Source organism: Antedon mediterranea, chromosome 4 (genome assembly GCF_964355755.1).
Source record: "Antedon mediterranea chromosome 4, ecAntMedi1.1, whole genome shotgun sequence".
Taxonomy (NCBI): domain Eukaryota; kingdom Metazoa; phylum Echinodermata; class Crinoidea; order Comatulida; family Antedonidae; genus Antedon; species Antedon mediterranea.
Window position 1 is genome coordinate 15,501,819 of NC_092673.1, and position 27,094 is coordinate 15,528,912.

At 31.9% G+C, this 27,094-nt stretch overlaps 1 protein-coding gene across 2 annotated transcripts; it reads left to right on the forward strand.

Annotated features, from left to right (window-relative positions):
- The first annotated feature begins 253 nt into the window (after nt 1-253).
- LOC140046766 (uncharacterized protein ZK1073.1-like) lies at nt 254-26,470 on the forward strand. Of its 2 annotated transcripts, none has more exons than XM_072091487.1 (13): nt 254-421; nt 1,281-1,331; nt 5,390-5,447; nt 6,642-6,759; nt 8,612-8,674; nt 15,573-15,648; nt 17,234-17,320; nt 17,772-17,846; nt 19,022-19,122; nt 20,440-20,527; nt 21,728-21,814; nt 22,635-22,686; nt 23,414-26,470. In XM_072091487.1, the coding sequence occupies exons 1-13, from the start codon at nt 386-388 to the stop codon at nt 23,554-23,556; spliced, it is 1,035 nt and encodes a 344-aa protein (XP_071947588.1). In that variant the 5' UTR covers nt 254-385; the 3' UTR covers nt 23,557-26,470. The 2 variants fall into 2 exon arrangements, with proteins under 2 accessions (XP_071947588.1, XP_071947589.1); XM_072091488.1 differs by having other exon boundaries at nt 25,358-26,470.
- Nucleotides 26,471-27,094: the final 624 nt, after the last annotated feature.

Sequence of the window (27,094 nt, forward strand, 5' to 3'; positions counted from 1 at the left end):
GGTATACAGTAAATTAACATATCAAATTTATCTGGAGCTCATTTAGTTGATTTAACCTTGCATAGTGCTGATAAAAAAAAGTTATTAATCGAGGTACTAATCTTAATATAATAAAGCACTATAAGCCTATCCCTAATGAAGTAAAAATTTGTCACTGAAGCTAATTTTGTGTGACCTCGGTGGAACGCCATACTATAAGCAACAACACGAGTAGCGTGCCACACTTGCTTGTCCCTCTCTCCTCTCTTGTGATTGAGCTGGTCGTGTCGTGTATGAGTTGGTGGTGAAAGTGCAAGTCGAAATATTGTGGCCAGTTTGCCGGTTGTGAGAGAGAGCTAAATTTGTTTGATTTTTTACCATTCATTCATTTTTAATCAACTCAAATATGTCGGCAGAACATAGTGACGTTCCTGAAGCAAAGGTGCGTAAATTTTATTAGGCCTATGGTTAATTTTCGTTAGGCTTGAGTTGTTGAAGTTTGTAGGAAGAGTGTACCTACTACCTTCAACTCAACTTCACTCTCGGCGGTGGGAGTGAATCCGCGGCGATGTAATAGGAGGTGCCTGGATGGAATGGGCTACAACGGCAGTAGTGCTTTCTCTGCAACTGAGTTGCATTGTTGTCTCATTTATTTGTGGTTATTGGGTAGAGGTAGGCCTACTAGGGCCTAGGTCAGAAAGGGACTTTTACTATTAATACATGCCTAGGCTAGCTCACTGAACTGTAAAATAGGGTGGCAGGCAAACATTTTTGGTTTTGACTTGTTTAAAAAAAAAAAAAAAAATGTCTGCTGTCTTGTTGGCTCACATGATTTGCATCTACTGCTACTAGCAGTGCTAGGCCTATGAGTAGCCAAGCCTATTTTTCAGTCTTTAACTATTAACTAAGCCTATGATGACGAGTAGAAGAATTTTATGAAATAAAATGTCATCAAATAACTTGTTTGATTTATGCAATTTCTTTAAAAAGTTAAAAATTGCCAAATAACAATGTGTTAATATTCATATAGAAAAATCTAACATCATTTCAACCATTTAATAAAAAAACAGATACATTTGTCATTAGTCGGGTGCTACACCACCAGCAGTAGATTAGTTTTATGTGTATAGGGTGGCATTCTTGAAGGACAAAATTCAACTGCTACAGTAGGCCTGGATAAAGTTAACTTTATGCCCTACAAAAAACAAAATTGTACTGTATGGACCATTTTGAAAGAAATATCATGTGCCAAAAAACCACAGTAAATTGTATTTTAACAGCCTGTATTTTTTATTTTTCAGCTTGAAGAAGTTTGGACTGAGAAATGGGGAGCGTTCCATTGCTATGTCCAGGTTAGTTTGCAAAATGTATAATTATTTGGAAAGTGTTGTCGAATATCATTTTACCATTATTTATTTACTTTCTTTTATTTTAAGAAAAGTTGTTTGATTTTGGATTATTACTGTAAATGTTATTAAAAAAATATTTTGTTAAGGCCAGTCAAAATCTAGCTTAATAATACAGACTTTATTTTCTAAGCAGTGCATAGTGTGATTTCCAAATGGTTAATCTTTTGGTACATATGATTATTATATATTATATATTACTCTACATTTTTCTAGTTTTTCTGAAGACATTCCAAAGTACAAAATATAATTTAGGTAATTTAGCTGAATTCATAACATTTCGATGGTGAATTTATCTTTTTAAAACTTGATTGAATGTCACCATTACAATAAAGTATGCACAAATTTGATATTTATTAAATATTATTAAAACATTAACATGTAAATCTACAACAAATTTAAATTTCCATCATGCCATCTGTATTGTTTATTTATAATAATTTAATATTGGATCTAGATGACCTCGTAATATTATTTTATACAAAATTCAATTTGGTACTTTTAGGGCGTGTTTCTGCCGCATATGTTATATTTTATACCGTATATTTAAGTCTGTATATTTTAAGTACTATCTATGGTGGTCTTGTTAAAGTTGATCTTTTTTACCCACCCTGCCTTTTGATCCCCCAAAATGGGGACAAGTTGCCCGAATTAGAATTTGTTATCTTTGGCGATGTTGTACCGTATGTTATTGACTTGTTTCAACGACAAATTCGCACACCCCATACTCTCTTTTAATTTTTTCTAAATTATCTTTCTAAATCTGGCTGTCCTGTTTGTTTCTTTTAAATTTTCGTGAAAAGTTTCCCCCAACAGATTATTTGCATGACTATAGATTATCCATCCATGTGTAAAAAGCTTACAGAAAATCAAAATATACTTTATTTTTTATTGGCAGCAGAAAATACGGTATAAACACCGTATTTTATCTACAAATTTTGTGTGGAAAATACGGTATACAAAATATGGTATATTTTTTATGAGCTCCGTTTTCTCTGTGAAAAATATACCGTATACGATATTTAAAAAATACAGTATTAATTTATTAAAAATAATTTACTTGGCAGCGGAAACAGGGCCTTAGTATTTATTGGCCTGAAGTGTTTCATATGAGTGTTTTGTGCAACAACTGTATTTACATGGTGTTTTTCACTGTATATGATTAAACTATGCTTTTAAAAGTAAATGTCAATTACTATTTGATCCAATATTAATCATGCTGTGATGAGTGCTTGGCATCAACATTTGCATAAAATAGTTAACTGGTTTACAAGCCTGTTATGTCTGGTTTGTTGCTTGAAGTTGCAGACAAATCAAAGAACAAATAGATTGTATACAAAATTAATAAACTGTCATTGTCAATGTCAACACATACAGTATTTCCACTTATATTCACTACAAACATTACAAATAAATAATAGACCTACATTTAATATTGTTTTTGTCATACTAGCCACTACTACTATTTTGTTTTATATGTATGCAGTAAAAACAACAAGTACTGTAAATGTTAAAGGCTATTTGCAGTTCACCCAACATTTTTGTACGACCATTCAATATTTTATTTCTTATAAATGCCATTCATTATTGTATAAATATTGTAGGCCACTAGATGCAATGCATTCATTGGATAGTTGTTGAAAGGTTTTTGCTCTTAAAACTATATTAGCTGGGTCAATATGTTATAATATAAAGTTAGAGTACTATAGTCTATGCTAGTGACTATTATTAATATCTTTACAACTATCTGCTTCAAATATTTGCCAATGAAGGAAGCGTCATTGGTCGTTGATCCTGTTTGTCTACAGTACAGTTAAATTGTACCACAATTATGTCAAAGGTTCACTAGTCTGGGTTCCAGACGGAGTTTTGTCTTAATATTAGTTAAAAGATAAATATTTTGGCACATATGGCGTTTCATACGTATACTACTTGATTTTGGATACTCCGTCTGGGGAAACACGCACAAGTCACGTGGTTTGACACCAAGAATTCTTGGTGCATACGATTATCCGGTTGACTAGTTTCAGCTGCATGCGATTGGCTACTCTCTCGTACACCGTTTAAATATTCATATTTAAGAATTTCAAAGACTCAACAACTAAGATGATGCGCATGCGCTATGTTACGTTTAGACAATGTGTACTTGGGTACATTTATGAAAGTTCTGAAGGCTAGAAATTATTTTATATGCCTAGTAGTCTGGTAAACATTTGATGGGATCTTTGAAACATGAAAACTCGTCTTGATTTATGATAGGCTAGCTTCTCCGCAAATCAAACATTGAATGGATCATTTATTACGCGGAGATAATTTTGATTTAATTCCCACCCAGACCCTGTCCTGTTCTGTGTGGTGGTGTAGCCCTGTTGTGTGCCGGTGGTATGTAGGCCTACTTCATTGGCGTTTTATTTGGCAGGTCATACGTGCGAGTTGAGTAGGACCTACGAAAGAGGCCTAGGCCAAGGACTAAACAATTAATAAACAAAACAACTTGGCATTACTATTTTATATTTCAACAGTCTCGATCGTACATTAAGCACTGGTAGGCCTACGTACTCGATCTCTTTCATTTTGAAACAAAATGATCATTGGTTGATTCGAAATCCATATTTACATACCGCCCGCCCCATATAGCCAAATACGGTATGATAACCTACGTCATTCTTATCGTATGTTTGCGGTCTGCAAATCGATTTCTATACGGGTTTCACAAGTCTGTATTTTCAGACAAAAATCGCGGTCGAAATAAAAACAAATAAATAAAAAAAAAAGATAATACAGACTTGGGGCAAGTCTAAAGGTTCACCTGTGGATAAAGCAAAATTATAGCTCAGTTACTAAAAAGTCTTTAGTATTATAATTAAAGTTTTTTCATAATGCTTTTTGCACTCAACAAATATAAAAGCTTATCGTGGAATAAAACAATTAATTAATTTTAATAAAAGTGGATACTTAATTGTTACATGAATTTGATGGTTTTACTTATCCAATGTAAAAAATTACGTTATTTGAATATTAAAAATGAAATTTAAATATTGTTTTCAAATAATGAACTATGATGAGCGTTTTACAATTTGCAGAAAATTTAGGTCTACAATTGGCATATGTGACCTGGTTTTTCTTACTCGTGTAGCATGTTTATTTTGAAACCATTTCTTTAATATATTGGGATGCCAAAATGAAGAATTAAAAACATGTATTATAAATTCATATTTATTCATTGATCATATTGTTATAATGACTTATAAGGTCATTTTAAAGTCGACTGATTTATATAGTGCCAACTGAATGTTTATTTACACTTGATATTATTGGTAGGTTTTTAAAATATTTTATGGTACAAATGAGCAAGTCTTTTACAAATTCAATATGACGTTTAAGTTACCTACTGATCTGCTTGTGTCCCTCTTGGAATCACATTCATTCAACAGAATATACTTGTTGCACACAGAGGGATATTGTACTGTACAAGTCAGCTGTGCCAGAAAAGCAATGAAACCAAAGGTCATCGAATGGGTCATAGAAAAGTTTATACAGGATACAGTTGTTAAGGCAACTGTAAAGATAAAGAAGTTAATCGCTTTTAAGTGTTGGATTTATGTGTCTGTGTATATAGGTATACAGTCAATATTGAATATGTGCCCCAGGTCATACAGTAGGAAAGGGGTACTACAGTATACTCCAAAACTTCAATTTGTAGAAAAAATACAAAATAAAAAGTTTACAATTGATATTAAAAATATGTAATTAATTGATACCATACCAGGGCATGTTACAGTCTACTGTGGCAAATAAGGCCAGTTTTGCCATAGCAATCTCATTCATGTTTTATTGTAATAGAAGGGAGGGCTATCTCAATATCTAGTATTTATTCATTTATTCCTTTCCAAGGATTAAATATAATTGTACAAGTGTTATTGTCAATAATAATTGTGTTAATGATTAATTTAACTTAAGTTGTTTTACAGTATTTAATTCTGTTTTTAATATTTTTTTTCAAGGGGGATAAAGAGAAACATAAGAAGGTGTGCGTCACATTTCATGACATCGGTCTAAATCGTAAGTTTCATTATTTCAACTATGTTAAACAAGAAATGTTTCTTACAAAAAAGTGGCTCGAAATTTTTTGATGTAACAGTTAATCGTTAATTATTGTTTTTTCTTCATTAACTAATGTTTTTTTAAAATTGATATTCTATTTAATAATTTAACAGCCAAAACGAAAACATTGTTTATTGAACAGGTCTTACAGCCTACTGTCTGCATACTGCACATCTCATAGACTCTTCTCCCAGACGTGCTTTGGGGGTTGCGCATACCCAGTCTGAGTTTCCAAATTCCTATTATTAAACTATAAGCTTCCACATGATACAGTTTCTTAATGCTTCCGTCCTCTTGAATTTAACTGCCAAAAGTTGCAGCGCGAAAACCAAAATAGATATTTCCAGAAATGTGATCTGATACTGTACATAGACTGCCTTTTGTGGACTAAAATATAACAAGAATATTTCTTACAAAAAACGCTGCTCGCTTATTGTTATTGCTAAGGTCAAGTCTGGGGGTCACAATACCCCTGATTCTGTAACTGCAACTTTTTACAAAATGTCCTTTCCTATAATACTTACTTGTACTCTATTCTACTATTTTAACTCATATCACCAGAAGAAACCTTAGAAATATTTACATAGAGTTCTCTTACTCATGCCCCTGAATAATTATCAGAAATTAGTTTGAGTCCTGCTGCAGAAGGCATGTTGACAGATATGATGCTGTGAATCCAGGCTAGCAATATTGAATGTAGGACTGTGTAATGGCCTTTGGTAAAAGTTAAAGACACACAGATACACCAACAAGTTTACATAATTAAACCAGAAGGGCACTCACTCAGAGAGCGCAACCTCTGCCTAGGCAAATGCAAATTTAATGACCTGTTTCCATACAGTTAAGATGAAACCATCCTTTAAAGTAAAAAAATAACCTTTTGAGTTATCCCGCTAATTACCAAATAAAAGAAATAAACAATTGTAATTAATGGTATGTTTTAGGGAGATTTTCCATCAAATTATTGCACAGTACAATCAAAATCTCTGTCTACACTATCAAACTTTATGCCATAATAAAAACGTGATGTGCCCATACAGTATATCTACACGATGATGTCATATTAATTACTACAAAATTTGACACTTCAAATTAGTTTGATAGTGTAGACAGAGCTTGATGATGTTGTCATATTAACTTTTTATGTTTCAGATTCTGCCTATCTGAAATTGATATCCCAACCTGTAGCCCATGGACTAGCAACCAAAATGTGCTTTGTCCATATCAATGCTCCTGGACAGCAAGACAACGCAGAAAACTTAAAAGACGGGTAAGTTTCCAATTGTAAAGAGATGTTATAAGATACAGTAATAGATTCAACAACCAGTTCCTATTTAAAAATGTTTTGATTTGTATAGCAAAATAAAATTAATCACTTGATGATAATAATATTATAACATAATAAAACTATTTAGGGTTGGTGTAATGTGCATTAATATGGGGTATCATACTAATCTACGCCTGGTAGGTTTTAATAATAAAAAACGCACATCCTAACATTATATTTAATGTTGTTTTGATATTTAATTTATATGTTTTATACATTTTAAATCAACATTAGTTATTTTAAGTGAAGATACTAATTTAGTTTATGGCGTTTATTCTGAAACCCCCCTCTGTGATAGTTGATGTTTTGTGGTGTTGAAGCTAATGATTGACGAATTTAGAATGAAAATGAGTGTTATGTGAAAGACGGAGATTTCCGTCTTTGGTGGTGAAAGTGTTAAATAAGGAACATGGTAGTATCACATGCATCTTTTACAAATTCAATTTATATATTTTTATAGGAAATATCTAAATTGAAGTAGAGTACTCACAATAATTCTGTAGATTGTTGGTACACAGGGAAAAATTTTATTTTAAATTATATTGCTAATCAAACTGATTTTTAAGTCGAAACAGTTTTGTATTGTATTTTTTGCTACACAATTTTAGAAATGTGTAGCAATACAGTTGTTTAGTAGCTTGCTATGCTACACTGGCGAAATTATTCTCTGGTACATATGTTTGTTGAATGTTAATACACAATAAGCTTTTTTAATGAGTCCCTTTTCAACTGAATAACCAGCAGACATGACTTAATGTCATTTGAAATTAGTTTTGAACGATGAATAACCTTCGTGGTGAAACTTTTAGGATATAGCCGGTTACTTGTATTTTACATTAAAGTGTGGTCCCCAAGTAGGATCTAACGCAAGGACATAAGAGCAACGCAAGTATTTTGACCAATCATGAGGTGATAGACCATTCAAAATCGTCCGATTGGTCAACTCACTTGCGTTGCGCTTACATTGTTGCATCCATTTGGGAACCGAGTTAACAAGGCAGCTTTAATCTACAGTATGAATGGCCCATTAGTTCCTGAGCCTATTGTTGTATTTTTAGAGTCTATAAAAATGTGCACTACTTGTCTACAGTACTACAATATGAAATTGACATTTCTCAGGACATTTGTCAAATTTTAAGATCAGTAACATCAATTTGAATATGAAGTACTGTAACTTTGTTGAAAATAACGCCTTTGAAATGATTTACATTGTATACTCGGCAATTATTGATAAAATTAAATAAAACTTCATTACAGCCTTTCTTTATCATAAATGGTTTTAATTTTCCGTATTACAAAAAATATCCAATCTATCAGTTACTGTAGATTACAACATCACGTATGTTGCATTTATTTGTATTTTTCCAGTCCACTTCATTATGCATAGTGGTATAAATCTTCATTTGCCACATATATTCAAGGTCTAGATTGAGTTAGCAGCTATTTTGTGTAATATAAATACAAATAGGTGAAAAACACCTGCATGCTGTGTATTGATTGTACAATTCAAGTTTAAATACGTGTAAAATTTAAGTGTGAGGAAAAAATCACATTTCATCTAACTCCATAAACTCTGAAAGTTAATTTACATCGACATTTGCAATGCAATTAAAATAAAAAATTAGTTTAAAAAGCAAACAATGTTAAGAGGCTATATAATGTTGATTTTTTGCAGTAGAAATCATGTTTGGATATTAAATTCCAGAATTTGTTTTAAATCTTCAAAGTCAATTAATATTATGTCTGTGTTTTATGTATCAAAACTATTTATCTTTTTATTTATTACCATATTCAGGTATGTGTATCCCACAATGCAGCAACTTGCAGATGAGATCCCATATATACTTGAGCAACTAGGGTAAGTAATAAACCCTACAATATATATTGTAATATTGTTAGATGATTTAATTATCAGTGCCATGTTTTTTTTCATCTAAAAAAGCGATCTTCTTCCTAAAGACTAGAGCTGGTAAAACTACTTGTATTGTGGGAAAAATATTCTATGATAAAATAATGTTAACTCATTTGGTAATAATAAGGAGTTGGCAAATGTGGATGGCTTCTGTCACATTGGTTTTAAATTTGCAAATTCTATTCTTCTGTTAAAAGAAGGTTTTCAATTAAAATTTAAAACTATTTTATAATTCATTCCCCTAATGCCTATCCTTTTAATACGTTCTTGTGTCAGTGTTTTAAAGTAGATGTTAACTCATCAACATTTGTATACAGTACTATAAATAGGCTTTAAGATCCTGTTTACCTATCATTTTTGCTGGCATTATAAATTAAACTTTGTTGTTGAACTCTGCCATTAAATATTTATTATCATATGCTGAAATGAATGATGTCTAAAAAGATGTTGCATTGTCAATTTCACGTGATAGAATTTGGAAGTGGTATTAAACAGTTAACAGTTTCTGCGTGAATGTGACAGATATGATGTGAATCCCAGGCTAGCATATTAGGACTGTTTAATGGGCTTTAGTAGTAATGTTAGAGACACTTATATAATGATCTACCACTTAACACCAAAAGTTTTTAAATATTCTTTTAGTTAAATATTGAGAGTTTTTGCATACAGTATGTGCTATTCTTATTGTTAAATTTGGAAGTACTGTACAGTACGAGTACAGTAGGTAGTACCAGAAGGCTGGTACATGTACAGTATCACATTTTATTTAAATCAATACCCTTGTATCATAAATACTGAAAAAAGCAATACCTCCTAAAGTCTCCTAATAGTTTCATAATAATAACAGTTTCCTGATATTTCAAGTCATCATCCCTTCTCCTGCTAAGGTGCAATTTGTCAATAATTGTTTAGTATGAAACAAGTTAAAGGTATCCATGTATAAATTATGTTTATTTTTTTAGTTTATTATTATATTAGTTAGAAATATCCTGTCCAGGATGTGAATATTAACTGGACAATAATTCAAGTACATTCAACATGAACCAGCATGTATTGTACCAGGAACCATCATGCACCAGGAACCAGCAAGCACCATGAACCAGCATGCACTCCATGTCCCATGAACCAGCATCATGCACCATGAACCAGCATGCACCATGAACCAGTAGCTATGGTTGAAGCCACTAGACCTACATTTCTTTTACATAACTTATGGTCACATAATACATTTTATATAAAAATAAATACTGTATGGACGTTTTATAATAATTTTTTTCCGTCTTTAAACTGTTAAGAATGTGAAAAATAAGTTGATTCTAATAATTTAAGCGGCCTGCTATAAATACTACGCTCACGCTAGCCATTCGCGTTTTCGCAAATTGCGATTGGAGTTGTCAATTTGCGAAAAAAAAATTTATATCATTCGCAAAACTTGCGAAAATAATTTTTCCTTAAAAACTCAAAACTTCGTCCGTCTAGGCCCTAGCTAGGCTTCAAATATTAAAGTTTTATGTAAACCACAACGACTTCGCCGCCCCGTCGCCAGCCTATAATAAGTGACAGCGATGTAGCGTTACATACCATCAACGACATTTTTTTTCGCGTCACTCGAATAAATTAAAACGAGTTTTCCGCTAGTAGGCCTATTTATTGTACAGGCGAGTAGTTGTAAATCGCGTTTTTCTGTAAATGTACACGCGCCCGACTAAGGAGAATTTATTTATGATTAGACATGCGCAATAATTGTAATTACGAACAAACAAACAAACTGCACATATGTACAGATGCAAATATCGCGCAATAACAAACATGCTGCATGAACATTCCGACGTCGTTGTCGTAATTTGTTTGTGGTGTGTGTTACGATGTTTTCGTGAGTGAATAAGAAGCATACAACTCAAACTATTATATTGTTTGTGATGAAAAACTTCATCCAGGCAGGCTGCATATGCTGATAATTGAAGCCCATCATACATGACTATTGAGTAGACCTCCTTGGCCGTGGCGACTGGTATCGCGTTAGGCTGCAGTAGATAGGCCTAACATTTTTTAATGCGGTCATGTTTTATTTGTATTTTAATCACAAATTTTGAATGAATAAAAATAAAAACAATACAAGACAACAACCTACATATTTATTTGATTTATCTACCGTAAAATTTTGCCATTTTCATGGTTTTAAAAATTCGCGAAAGAATTTGCGAAAAAAAATCGCCGACCTTTCGCAAATTTTTGAAATACCTGAATGCATCGCGCGAGGATTGATATTTTCATATTGTGATGCACTCACAATTGTTAAAAGGTAAACAAGTAAAAGAACTGTAACTTTTCAATGAAAATACCAGGTCTAACCCAATGTGTAACAGATTCTGCTAAAAAAAAAGGAAATATAATTATTTCAGCAATGAGACAACGTCGGGCTAGGCCCATAGCTAGCGTATGATACCACTATTTACCAGCTAGGCCCACAAAATTGAGCTATGCTAGGCCTGAGACCATCCACGAGAGTACATTCGATGCCAGCTACTTACTTAAAACATACATTTAAGACAAGAAATGAACTGGTTAAATTAAATGATAATAATAATATTGATATCATTATTTTTGCAAAATGTCTAAAATTGTGTGTAAAGTGTCTTTAACGCTACAGTACACTACATGAAGCTTGCAGTGATTTATTTGCCATATTAATATATGCACTAATTGTTGCCTTAGTGGTTAACTGTAGCAGGGAGATGTAACCCTGACTATAGTATTCATATTTAATGGGTCATGTTTATTTTAAAGGTTCACTACACTTATTGTCTCTATTTAATCAGGCTGTGATGATAGCAAGATTATTGAATTTTGTAAATTCTAGCAGTGACTACTGAACAAATTGAATATTCAATTTTATATTAACAGTTCAATTAAGTATCTTGTATTGTAAAAATAGGGTACATAATATGATAGATTTAAGAAAATTAAATTCAACTGTATAAAAACACAATTCAGCTTTAAAATTGCAAGCAGTACTCTACAAAAGTGCACACACATTTTTAATTATTTGATACTGCAAATCAAATTTGATATACGACAAATAAAGAATCGAGAAATCAATAAGAACTTTAAAAAAAAATTCACTTTTCAGACATAACAAACATCCATCACAGTTATTAATGTTAGTTTAACACAATGGGTATATAACAGCGAAGTTCACTACTATCTCGTAATGCAATAAATTATGTATCGTGCAGGCGTTTATTTGTTTAAATAGATTGAAAGAAAGAATGTAAGATCAGGAGGAGGAAGCAGCTTTATTAGAACATCTGTCTGAGATGATATCAACATTAAATCATTGTCAATGAGATACCAATAGTGTTATTTCCTTGGATCACAACCCACTCCCCTTCTCCCTCCTCTCCCCCCCCCCTTTTTTTTTTAGTTATCCGCAGCTTGGCGGATAACTCTTTGTAATTTCATTTTTTTCCTGCATTCTTCTTTCTAGCCCTTGTGTCTCCCCTCTCGTTTTGCATCTCTCTAAAACATATAATCATTTCGTAACTTTTTAAACTTATGTACATTCACGTGAAGTTGTGCACATCCTATTTTTTAATGATGTCTAGAGGAATTTAAAAAATAAGGTTATTTTCTCTTCTGTGCTAGTTAATTAAATTTGATAGAAGGCATCTCGCTTATTAAACCCCAATCTTTCCCATATTTTAATATTTTCTTGCTAAATCAATTATCTCTTGTAGGAGTATTTATGTGCTCATTATTTAATGTATTGCACTTGTTGTTTGTTGTGCAGATAACTAACTCAAAGTTCAAATCTAGTAAAAAATTCAATTTTGAATTTAATGCATAGTTTTCATTTGCTCATACTATTCCACTACGACCTGCATTTCTTTACTAAAAAGTACATTTGAAAATAAATGGGTATGCTGACAACCAGCCACTTTTTATCAGTGCATTTTTTAAAGAGACAGCAAGGGCAGTAGTTTAGTGCATTATTCTGACACTGAAACTGACAGGATATTAAGCAGATACGTCACAGGATATCAACACTGTCTGTCCATCAATATAACACTATAGATCTACAAATCTATTTTTAACATGTTGACCATTACCCCAGACCTTGGCGATTCATTATATTATCTGATCATATCTTCTTCTTCCTTCTCCCCATCCTTGGTGTCAATTACATTGCTGAATGACCAGTGTCCCTCCCCCATTTTACTGACCTTGGAATTTACTAGTGTTATCTGTAGGAAAAAATCTCTTGTTTTTATATCGAGTTCTCTGTCTGTGACATCCATCTGTCTCAATTTACCAATTTATAATTTATGTATTAGTAGAACTGGGGTTTTCAGTGTATTTTATAACACACCTGATTGTATTCTTGCAATATGATTGGTCAATTACGTATCACGTGTCATTTGGAATTAGCCCTATTAAACGAAAAAGGGATATCTAATGGTGATAATGAACATGCTTTAATGCACGTTCAGCTTTCTGTAAAGATTTTTTAGATTTTTGCCACGCGTTGTTCGCGTTCGGAAATCAACTTGTTGTGCGTGCCACCTATAACTGTTTTACTCCACGTCTAAAATTGGACCACTGCCTATTTGAATGGCCTAGCTTTCAGCCTAGCAATAGCATTCGTCCAAAAAATTGACCATGGATAAATTGAATAAAAGTAGGTGTGTTATAAAACAAGAATTGACTCCTCTATTTTCAACTCAGCTCCGCCTCATTACAAAAAGAGCAGTCAATTTTTCAACTCATAAATTATTCTCACTATCCAACTATTTAAACATTCATTATTTGTATACTATATGCTGATCATGTGCCGCACAAATAAGACATTCTATGATCATACAAAAATTACAAACAACCTTTGTATTGTTTCTGTGTGTTTACTTTAAATCTTACATTGCCTGTATATGAATGAATCAGTTCCTTAGCATTTATCCAGGGACTTTAAAATGCAAAACTATAAATATATACTCTATGATATTACTCAAATCATATACACTTTTTATTAGTATATGGAAGTTTTACAGTACATGTAAAAGTACAATAATATTTCAAACAAATGTGTTACTGTACTAAAAAAACTGTTTTAACTGACAAATAACCGAGTTACAAACGAATATGATACTATTAATAAAACTGTTTTGTAACTTATTCAACTTACAGTATAAATTAAAACACCTTTGGTTTGAAATGTTTAATTTATATGATAATAATATTTAGCAATTAGACATCAGCATATGATAATTGATATGATAGTTGCCCTATAAATAACTGATTATCAACAATTATAATAATTTATAATTACAGTTCATAACAAAAAGCTGTCTTTTGTTTAGTGGGTTTCATGTGATGTACCTTTCTATTGTAAAGTTGCCAAGATTAATATTAACTGAATACATAACTGTGTTTAAACTTTATATTTTTTATATCTACTGGTATTTATTTAGTCTGGTGATTTACCTGATAAATGATAATAGTTATTACAACAATTTGAATAGTTAAATTAGAATAATTGTTCTTGTTCACTTTGAGATTGTTGATAGCAGCTTTCCTGGTTAATATCTTTGCATAACTGTTTAATAATAGTAAATGTGGGTTTACACCACAAAAGAGAAAAAAAAACTCTTTAATAATAGTTCATTCTTAGGGCCTGTTTCTATTGAAAAACAAAAATAGAACGGTTTTTTGAAAACCCGTTTCGGCAGTTGTTTATAAATAGAGATCGTGTTGCAGTTCAATTTTTACTCCAATAAAACCGGTTCTGTCCATGTGCGTTCGTTATGAATGACGTCATTATATACACCACAATGCAGTTCGTTAGGTGGAAACACAATTGGATCGAGGTCATGTTTACTTTTTTTCACATAGCGCGATCCCTAAGAATTGCATCCATTTCATAGAAGGAGGCAGGTATTCCTGTCATTATTACCTGAAACGTTATTGTGGTACGTATAGGTACGTCGAACACTCCGATATTGTCAAGTTGAACTCATCTAGCTTTCACATGCTTTACAATATTCTTCCGACTCCCGACAAGTCCCCTCATCTTCTTCTCCCCACATATTTATTACGAACCTCGTAATAGCATCGGTCCACATTTTTTAGTTAAATAAAATACTCACTATCTAGAGAAATAAAAATGACTAGGTCTGGTCCTATCGCGCTGGTTTGACTGCGAGTTGACCGCAATGGTCCCAGTGCAGCAGAGTGAAGTTTTTGGGGTCAAATTGAGGCCGCGATTGTGTGTGTTGCAGCTAAAAATTGCTCCATGGAAACCGGTTTCAGAATGGTTCTTTGCGATTGAGACCGCAATTAATTGTGGTTTTTGAAACCGTTTTTAAGATCGGTTCTTTTTTGTGGGGACCCATTTCTGCTGACAAGAAAAAAACCGTTCTTGAAAAGAACGGTATTCAAAACCGTATTTTCTGCTCAATAGAAACAGGCCCTTATATGAGTCATAAGCTAGCTCTCAATAAATAAAATAGACGAGAAGTGGCAATAATTTACAGCAATGAAAAACTTTTTTGAAAAGGAAAGACTTCAAGCAAGTTTAGAGTACAGTAGTACACTGTCTGATAGAGATTGGTAGGGATTCCACAGAGTTAGATCTGCCACAGCAAAAGCTCTTCTACCAGTGTACTGTAGATGTCCTAGTCTTAAGAATCTTCATTCAATGAAAAGTGTGTTACAGTAGTAAAGTCTGGATCCAACAAATGCATGCATGTTTTGTGCAATTGAGGGAGGTTGTTCTTGTTTAGTAAGTAGTTTGACATATTAAATACCTCAATATATAACATTAATAATGATAATGTTACTTCTCTTGTAGATTCCAACAAGATAAAAAACATGACATCATTGGTCTTGGTGAAGGGGCTGGTTCTAATGTTCTCTTAAGGTTTGCTGTAAGTTTGCTTTTCCACATTATTTTCTAATTAATAAGAGACCCATACTAGGTCGCATGAGGCTGGGGTAGTGTTGCTGTATTGGATTTGAACCAAGGCCCTGGGATTAGTAAGCATGCATGTCAACTACACAATCCACAATGCCATTTCTTATTCAGTGACTAACACTCAAATATGAAATTCATTATGAAATTATTATCATTATTTTATTGATCTGTTTAAAGTAGACGTGAATAAGTAGTAACTGCTAATAATTCATAAACAAAACATAATTGTTAAGGTCAATTTACACACAATTAATGGAAACGTAGAATCTCTATCCTCAGTGGAAACCTCCTGTCCGTTCTACGCTTTGTTTAAATTGTCATAAGGAATAACATAGATTCTATATTTTTATTAACGTTACAGCTCGTCTGTAAATTTACTTGTATGATGTGAAAAGGGGAAAATAAAAAGAATCTGATATTTTTACCACTATATTAAGTTGATAATTGTAAAACCTTTATGATGAAATTGTGCAAGTTACAAACTCATACTATCCCAAATTAAGTGTGCTATCTGTTTTATGATGTAAATGATCCTGTGCTTTACCACCTTTGATTAGCATCTAATTGAACACAGGCTGTGAAAGACACAATGTGTTATTAAATTATAGATGAGTTACTACTATTAAACGAATACGAGATGTTAATGCTTTGAAAGTCATCTGCTTGGTGTTAAAATGCACAGTATCAACTTAATAATATTAATAATAATAATAAATGGGACTTATATAGCACATATACAAATATATAAACTACAGGCTTAATATAATTAAGTTATTCTTTTAAGATATTAACTTTATAATCATCTATATATTATTTGTAATAATTAGTCACTGGTTGGAGGTACACACCTAATGGTGACAGTGGCTTAGGCTGCCTTTGTGGTTTATATTTTCTTCTTGCGTTGTGTTTGTGTAATTTGTTGATTTGTATTATATTTTGTAAAATGTATCTTTTGCCTGAATAAATAATAATAATAATAATAAGGCTTAATGTGCTTAACAAAAGAAATAAAATACGGAAAAATAAGGGGAAAAAAGTTTAAAGGGCAAGTGTTCAGAGCAGCCTTAAAATAAGTGATTGAATTGTAGCCTGACAGATAGAGATTGGTAAACCGTTCCAAAAGGCGACAGAGGCCCAAGAAAAGGAACGAAAACCATAATGCTTTGTTGAGTGACGGAAAGATGGAATGAGCGAGTAGAGACTCTGAACTAGATCGCAAAAAGGAATAATATGGATGAATAAAATTCGCAATAAAAACAGGCGAGGAATTATGAAGGGATTGGAAGATAGATAGCAAAATTTTGAAATTGATTCTCTGTGTAACAGGAAGCCAATGAAGGTTTCTAAGCACAGGTGTGATGTGTGGCAGAGAGTGACTAAATGGGCAGTTTTTAAACAAGGTACCTCCGGATACTCCAAATTTTACCAGTATTTACTGGTCATGTACTGTACTTTATTTAATATTTGCTATGTGTGTTGTGGGGGTGGGGCTGTTATTAATCATAGCATTTAAATATTGTTTAATTTTTGTTTTACAGATTACCCATCCTGAACGTATGCAAGCCTTGGTTCTCCTGGAATGCACAGCAACATCCGCTAGTTTTGCTGAATGGGGACAAGAAAAGGTAATTTTGTGTTGAATTATTAATAATTTTGAAAATATACACATTAATAAACACTGCAAAAACTAATTGTCAGTACTTGAATATTAGGAATTACATTGTGTAACAAATAACATGGATGATGATGATACTTGGTAGGAGCCAAAATAAATACTAATTTTTTATTCAACCTTATTTATAGAGGGTGACCCTAAACAGCGTATGCTGGCAATAAACGGGTGTACATTCGACCTATGGTTTAAAGTTCTTATCCGAAAAGACCCGTTCTACCACCAGAACCATGGAGCGAGTTAGGCAGGCTCGACCCCTTTTCGATATTATGGCTAGGTATTACGGTTCCAATGTCTTAATCGCTTGGCCACTCACTTGCTCTTTTATAATATAAGGAGAGAACTAAGGAAAACAAGGGTACATTAATCATAATAACTTAATAATGAATGAATTCTTAATACAGGTTGCAGCATGGAACATGGACAAGGGAATGAACAAGAAAGTTGAGAATTACATCCTATGGCACCATCTTGGCAATGTAAGTAAACTTGTATTGATATTTGTAGAGGACCATGACAAAATTATTTTACTGCTGTTGCTGCAGTAACTTCAACTCTTGTTGTCTTGAGTTAGTAATCATATGCACTATATGCAAAAACTGTTTTATATACACCTCTACAATGAAACGGGTTAACATCATACATTATTGCATTCAAACATGTAGCATATCAAAATGATTCAACTGTAGGTACTGCAGTAGAATCATTTTGATATGCTTCTATTATCTCCATAATGATAAATCCTAAAGTATGCTGCTGCTGCTTTGGAGATGTTCTTTCCACTGTGATTTATTTTTATTTATCGATACAAACTAAACAAATCTTTCACAGTGATAATAAAATCAGCAGTAAATTTAAGAGAGAGCAGGGAGAAAATAGTAGTGAATATGACAGTATAATCCCGTAGGATAAATCTGGACATGGTACATGACTGGTTAATGTTATTGAATGTTATTATGTTAAAGGCCAGGTGCGGGCAAAAAATTTCTATTGATCATATATTCCAATAATTATCGATCTATAGTTTCCCCTATGTTTCATAATTTTTGGGATCTTATTTGTGTTACACGAGCTTTTTGAAAATAAGCACTTTCTTATCAGTGGGGGGATAGTTCAAATTACACAGTAAAATCTCTATTCTTTTGTACACAAATTTTGTAAATAGAGAGGAATTTAAAAAAGCTATGAAAAATAAACGGTGTGGTAAAAAATGTTATCAGATGACTAAATATAGGTAATATAACTTGAATATCACATTTCTGATATTTTTATTCAACTTCAGATTTTTATTTTCATGCAATAGCAAAAATTATCCACCGTATATCCACCATCTTTTTTCACCGTCTAGGGAGTCACCAGACATGTTATTACATTAGGTTAACTACCTAACTACTGAAAAAAAGTCTTCTTGGTTTTTATTGAAGAATTTTGCCAAATTTTGTATTTGACCATATTAAGGGAAATTCATGTTTTTTCGTTTCGATTTCTGTTACAAATATTTGATTTATGTACATTTAACCAAATATTATATTTAAAATTCATGCCTGTACCTGAGCTTTAATACAATCCGAGTATAATCCCAGATCCCCCTGGGACTATACCCGGTCTTTCCAGTAATCATTTTTGATGATCTAATTATTTTATATTACTCCAGCACACTAAAGAGAAGTTGGATGTTGTACATGAATATCAGGAATCTCTTTACAAGAGAATGAATGCCAAAAACCTTCATCTATTCATCGACAGCTTCATCAAGTAAGTATGCACTTTTTTTGTTATTGTGCAAGTGTAAATTCATAAAATTGTTATATTTTACATTCGAACACTTGTATTTATAGAAGCATAATAATAATCAGCGCAGATCACTAATACATTCAAATCGCTCATAGTACAATCAATGTTTCTTTCTTTTTTTTATTGAACTTATTCTAACTAATTCAGAAACACATTTTCCAGTTTTTAGAACATATTTAAACGTTTTTAGTAATACTAGCTCAAATACTGAATCTTAAATGGGTGAATGCTCTATATTCTCTTCTCTATTTATGTTTCCCGAAAGCCCTGCAATTTTTTCTGGCTGTTTTCTTACTTAATCATTTGGATTTAGCTTTTTGCTAATTTTTATCAATTGAGATCTAGCCAATGATACCCAAAGCATTGTCATTAATTTGCCTTTGGATTTATAGATAGAACCCCTCCTTTGGGACACCCTTATTCAGTGGATACCCCTTAATTAAGAGGACACTTTTAAACTGTTAAATGGAAAATGTTTTAACACTATGGCCAACCCTGTTCAAGGGACACCTCTATTATAGGGACATTTTGTTAGGTCATGAAGGTGTCCCTTAAATGTTTTTTTTACTTTATAAAATAAGGTTTTAGTAGTAGTAGTAATAGTGGAATGGCTCAGTTAATCAATCACCTTTACCATGTTTTCAACTGAAATTTTTAAATGTCAAATGTCTTAAAAACAGGAAATTAAGATTGGCAGCACATGTCCATCATTATGCAAAATGGCAATGAGAAGATAATAGCTTCTTTTCTATTATTTTATATATAACATCGTTTTTACTGAAGTACTCTAGTAGCAATGCCCTATTTAGTATTAAGAATATTACCATATTTGGTTGCAATATTGCCATGTTTAGTTATATTGCCATATTTAATGTATTGGCGTATTTTATTTCAATTCACAATCAACAGCAGGGAGCCTGCCATTTACAGACCGGAATACATAAAACACAACACAAAAGAACATCAACAAGGTCCACAAAAACCAATTACAAACAATTCTTAATTTTGGATTCAAATAAAGATAAACAATTAAAGAAAATATATCGTAACTTAGTTACGATTGCCATATTTAGTTACGATATTGCCATATTTAATTACGATATTGCCATATTTAGTTACGATATATTGCCATATTTAGTTACGATATTTCCATATTTAGTTGCGATATATTGCCATATTTATTCAATAATACATGGTTGTATGTATAGCATTACTACAATTAATGGAGTGCATTTATTTGAACAGTAAATCATAATGTGTATATTTTGTTTTATGTAGTCGCAATAACATCCTTGACAAGCTTGATGCCGTCAAGATACCCATGCTGCTAATCACAGGATCACAATCACCTCATCTTAAGGATGTTGTAAGTTTATTCAATACATTATTATTTTTTTTTTAAGTCAAATGCTAATTATAATCATTATCTGTTTGAATTCAATATGTTGATTTAAAGTTTGCGATACACCACATATTATATATATTGATCATACAAACAAGTTTGACCAATCACTTTATTCACATGAATCGTACATAAAAACAATGATTTGAAATTGGTTTGAAAAAGAAAAGTAAAATGTATAATAAGAATAAAAAATATAAAAATATGAAATAAAACATGTGAAGCTGTAAGCGCATATATTTAAAGGCCAGGTGCGGGCAAAAAATTTCTATTGATCATACATTCCAATAATTATCGCTATAGTTTCCCCTATGTTTCATAATTTTTGGGATTTTATTTGTGTTACACGAGCTTGTTGAAAATAAGCACTTTCTTATCAGTGGGGGGGGGGGGGGGATAGTTCAAATTACACAGTAAAATCTCTATTCTTTTGTACACAAATTTTGTAAATAGAGAGGAATTTAAAAAAGCTATGAAAAATAAACGGTGTGGTAAAATATGTTATCAGATGACTAAATATAGGTAATATAACTTGAATATTACATTTCTGATATTTTTATTCAACTTCAGATTTTTATTTTCATGCTATAGCAAAAGTTATCCACTGTATATCCACCATCTTTTTTCACCGTCTAGGGAGTCACCAGACATGTTATTACATTAGGTTAACTACCTAACTACTGAAAAAAAGTCTTCCTGGTTTTTGTTGAAGAATTTTGCCAAATTTTGTATTTGACCATATTAAGGGAAATTCATGTTTTTTCGTCTCGATTTCTGTTACAAATATTTGATTTATGTACATTTAACCAAATATTATATTTAAAATTCATGCCTGTACCTGAGCTTTAAGTGTACAGCCCATGTTATTGGTAATAAAATAAATATATTATCAATGATTCTCAATAGATATAGAAACAATAAAGTTATGAAATCATAGCATACAAAAGATACTGCAAAAATATTAAAAGTATTGATACCAAAGACAATGAAACACATTATAGATTATATAATAAAGAGTTTGTTATTCTCGCTGATAGGAGTGTGATAAAGATCAAAGTATATTAATCAGAACGTTGAGTAACTTCTTATATCAACATAATAATTATTTGAAATAGTAATAACAAATAGGGATTTAAAATGTTATTTTATTTTATTTTTTTTTAGGACAAGATGTGGTCACATGTACATAACAAAAGGTTGAGTAACCTGTTGAAGGCTGAAGATGTTGCTGGAGATATCAAAGAAGAAGATGTGAGAACACTTTAAAAATAATCAATCATCTTATTACTCAAAACAATCATGTTATAATTATTATTGTTATTATTTCATTTTTATATAGTGCTTTTCCAAAAGAAAAATGATCAAATCGCTTTACATACAAAAGATTCAACAATGAGTTATTTTCAATTTCCCAGATATCAAATTCAATCCACATCACCGGTCCAAACAAAAAAGAATTATTACTAGAGGTCCGCTTTTCAAGATAGTTATCTAATCTGGTGTGATCTATCCCAGACCTAATACCTTTCTTACCACATAAATAAACCCTTCAGAAATTCCTCAAGTAACAGGGTGCAGTATTATTTATAAAATATAATAATTGAAATTATTATTATACTGGCGAGCTCTCTCAAAAACTTTTCTCCTAGAGGTCCCAGTTATTAAATATGACACCATGTACCATCAACATTATTATACTGGGTGAGCTCTCTCAAAGACTGTTCTCCTAGAGGTCCCAGTTATTAAATGTGACACCATGTACCATCAACATTATTATACTGGGTGAGCTCTCTCAAAGACTGTTCTCCCAGAGGTCCCAGTTATTAAATGTGACACCATGTACCATACATAGTTGATTGATATTCTATCACACCCTTTTATGTTTGTTTTTAAAACTCTGTGACACTATTAAACTAGTTTGACAACAAAAGTGTGATGTACCCAAATATGGTAGTGATATGATGCATATATGGGCACATCACATTTTTTTGTTGCATAAAGTTTGATAGTGCAGACAAAGCTCAAGAGTATTCTATTTGTTTGTACTAATTTGTTGTTAAACTTTTTGCAGCCAAAGAAATTGGTAGAAAGCATGACTTACTTCTTACAAGGACTTGGATTGAGTGAGTATTTTTCCTTTTTTCATATTAATTTACAATTTACTCCAACAATCATCTTTATATAATGTCATCCTTTCATTCTCATACATTTGACTTACATTCATTTAATTTAGTATCTCTTAATTTTTCTCAATCATGCCTATAATTTCTCAAAAACTAACATTCAACATTTTTCTTTAAAGCTTTGTCTACACTATCAAACTAGTTTAACAAACAAAAAAGTGTGCCCAAATATGGTAGTCATATGCCCAAATATGGTAGTGATATGCCCAAATATGGTAATGATATGACATGTTCATATATGGGCAGTCACATTTTTTTGTCACATAAAGTTTGATAGTGTAAACAGAGCTTAAGAAACAATATAAATAATGTAATCCAATGCACTTTACACATCTGCTGCCTTATATAGTGTACAGTTCATAAAGATATATAATTAATATTATCTATTTCTTTTCTTATCTTCTACATCTGGTTGGTATGTACTGAATGGTCATCATAACTAAACACTTACTTTTGTTAACATTGTTTTTTATGTATTCTTTAACTATATACTTCAATTTATTTAACCTAATATAATTTTATTGATGTGATATTTTATTTTGTTGTCAAATTTGCAATATTAATTTATCTTGTATTCTGTTATTTTATGTGTTGATATTATTGATATTCATATTTCACTACTAAAATGCACTTTATATTGTTATTTTATTAAATGTGGTATGTATAGTCTCTGGTATCTCTATGACCCGACTCGGCCGCTCCGCCTCCCTGGGGGAGACCTCAAGAATGGCTAGCATAGAGACAATGGAGGATCAAGATAAACCTCGTCCTCATCTTGTGAGAGTTGGCTCACAAGGAGGACATGAGTAACCCAATAACCTTGTCATAAAAAATAAATCCCACTTACTGATGTACTTAATTATTTGGGGACAGTTTTTGTGGTTTAATTAGAAGTTTCTGTTCACGTAACATGAAATTGTACCTTTTAAGATTAGTACTAAAAGCCAAATAATATGATCTATAAGAGTGTGATAGAGCAGACCTTGATTGATAGATAAAAACGCATATTTTCATCTGAATTCTATAGCTTAACATTCATTTTATTTTGATCAGTGAGTAAAAACCAAAGAAAATATAGATTATTTGTTTAAATAGTAATGGAAAAGATAGAGCTATACAGTGATACATGTGTTCACAACACATACTTATTCCCAAATCCATGTTACCACATCCCTGTTAGGACATTAATATTCCCACATCTCTGTTTTCACATCCCCTATTCTTACATACCTGTTCACATTTATCTGTTCCCATTTCTTTATTCCCACATCTCTATTTCCACATCTCTATTCCCATTTCTTTATTCCCACATCTCTATTTCCACATCTCTATTCCCATATCTCTATTCCCATTTCTCTCTTCCCACATCTCTCTTTCCACATTCCCCTATTCTTACATACCTGTTCAAATGTATCTGTTCCCATTTCTTTCTTCCCACATCTCTCTTACCACATCTCTGTTTCCACATTCCCCTATTCTTGCATACCTATAATTCCCACATCTCGGTTTCCACATTCCCCTATTCTTGCATACCTGTAATTCCCATTTCTCTGTTTCCATTTCTTTGTTACCACTTCTCTAGTCTCACATATCTCTTCCCGCCTCTCTCTGCCTACATTTCTCTTCCCGCATCACTTTTCCCACATCTTTGTACCCATTTCTCTCTTCCAACATCTCTCTTCCCACTTGTCTCTTCCCACTTGTCTCTTCCAACATCTCTCTCTCTTCCCACTTGTCTCTTCCAACATTTCTCTTCCCACTTGTCTCTTCCCACTTGTCTCTTCCCACATCTCTCTTCCCACATTCCTTTATTCTCACATTCCTGTTCCTACAGTACATACCTCACATCTCTGTTCCCTTATCCACCCACCCCATTCAACTCCCCCATCTAATTTGTGTGCATTGTTTGTGTGATTAACATTTATTATTGTTTATGTGTTACAGTTTAGTTTAATTTTGTATTTGATAATTTAGATTATGAAAAAGAAATAGAAATACTTAAAGATAACCATTAAAATATTCAATTTAAAAAAAATCAACACATCACATAAACAAAAGAAATATATTCAAAATAGTTAATGGATTCACAAAAAAAAGGCAATTACTGTTTAAGTAAGAAGATTTGTTGTTATTTTGATTTAAGAATATAATGTAGACAAACTATTGATTTTCTGTTTATTTATATACTACTGTACTACCTTTGTCATTGATATTTAATGGTAAAAATTAGGTGTATTTGTTTGTTTATTTGAATTTGTTGTCAAAAGTTCTCACCAATTTGTTAATTATACTGCAATATTCCTTCATTTGCATATTTTAATTTGTATTTAATTGCATGAGTTGTGAAAATGTTTAACAACATTATTTTTAACTTGTTAATTGAGTGTTAATTCAGTTTAAACAGAAACACTCATTGCTTATTTCATCAAATTGAAAATTGCAAGCAATTATACGACTCAAAGTTGAAATAATGATAATAATAATTAGAAGTAAAGGTTTTGAATCTTTACAAATCCATGCAGTTATTTGTACTTCCATACAATTCAATTCAATTTTCAGTTTCAAATTATGTAATTGATAAATTTATTGTTTTTTCTTCATACACCTTTAGTCTCCTCCCTACCTCTAACACGCCTCGGCCATTCTGCATCCCTCGGTGAAACATCTAAAGAAAAACGTGGACTGAGCATGTCCGACATGGACAAGCCAACCGAGCACTAGAGCATGCAAATTGAAGAAAATACAAGATGTTTTGAATAAATCAGGAATGAAAGTATTTTGATCTACTTGAATGTTATGAATACACATGTTCCTTGGCTTAGATCATGTTATACATAATGAGTGTTGAACATACATAATTTTCTAGTTAAACATTAATGCTACATTTGGTCAAATTAACAATGTATTAGCATTCATAATTTTTATGTTTGAATTAATGACATAAAACACATGAATGCAATTATGAATTTCATTTTATCATAATATGTACAGCACACACTATGAATGATGTTATCTGAGCCTATAAATGTGTTTAAAGTTAATTGTATCCCATATTGATGATGATTATATTGTTTGTTTGAACTGAAATTATTGAATATATAAAATATGTACAATTTTAGTGCTGTAATGGGTTAGGTATTGTTAACAGTAATGCACCAAATCATTATTTTCATTACAGTATTCAGTTTAGAAATATACCTTTGCAACAGTATTTTATATCAATACCAATAGTAATATTTTTGTTTTATCCATTGTCTTTCTAATGTCAATGAATCTTTTCAAATCAAATTTGTATACAAGATAGATTTCAATTTGTATTCAGGCTATAATTTGTATTCAGGCTATAATTTGTATTCAGACTAAATTTCTGCAGGTAGGCAAGACAGGGTCTAGTAGTGGTAAAGGCAGCATCTATCTCATTTAAGAACCAAAGAGAATATATTCAAATTCATAAGACATTTTTGTTGTTGCCTGGCAACATCTACAGTAGTTTCTAATACAGTATTTAGTCGCTTTAAGTTGCTATAAAACTAAAACGAATTTACATTCACAAGAAACAAACAGATTATAAATCTTTTTTTTTTTTTTTTAAAGAATATTGATATTGGAGCTTTTTAAAAACCAATAGTTTTTATGTTTTTGGTTGCTGCTGGTGACAATGCCTACAATGTACTATGGGATACTGCCCATTGAGATTAAGAATAAAATCACTTTACAAGGCTAATGATTATGGTCATGTATTCATTTGTGTAGGTTCGAATCCAATGCTCGTCTGCATTGCTTGTATCCTTGGCCTCCTTTGCCTCTCTCCATCCAGGTATACAAATGGGCACCTGTTAAGGTCCAGACACAACTTTGCGCTGATTACTAGCTGCATTATGGGAGTATGTTTCCATTCGTATTTATCCAAAAATAACCAGAATAATATGTACAGCGCATTATTAGGCGGTTATAAATCCTGGATTTTATTATTATGTCAATGGTATAATGGTGAGATGAGTAAGCCAATTACAGGAAGAAATTAAGTTTTTTGCTTTTGACACTTCAGACTAAAGTTGGGTCTCCTAATAATAATCAATAGAGTATAATTAATGACCGTCAACAATACTGGAGAGAGAGTGGAGAGCTCTGTATTAAATGCTGTAGGTCAAGGACAAAGTAATAATATGTGGATTCAATTTAAAAAAAACATTTATTTACATCAAAAAGACAAAAAAGTAACAAAAACATTAATGAAAAGAGATAATTTAGAAAATGAACGAAGGCAGGATCCCAAAAAGATGAGAATCTTGTGGTGGGATTGCCTTTACAAATGAATTAAAAATAAATATGAAAAAAAGGTAAAAAA

Bases quoted from the DNA above. Each gene is read 5' to 3' on its own strand.
- LOC140046766 (XM_072091487.1), top strand. From the start codon at position 386: ATGTCGGCAGAACATAGTGACGTTCCTGAAGCAAAG. The intron at 20,528-21,727 runs GTAAGTTTATTC...ATTTTTTTTTAG, and splicing joins CACCTCATCTTAAGGATGTT to GACAAGATGTGGTCACATGT. The intron at 21,815-22,634 runs GTGAGAACACTT...AACTTTTTGCAG, and splicing joins GAGATATCAAAGAAGAAGAT to CCAAAGAAATTGGTAGAAAG.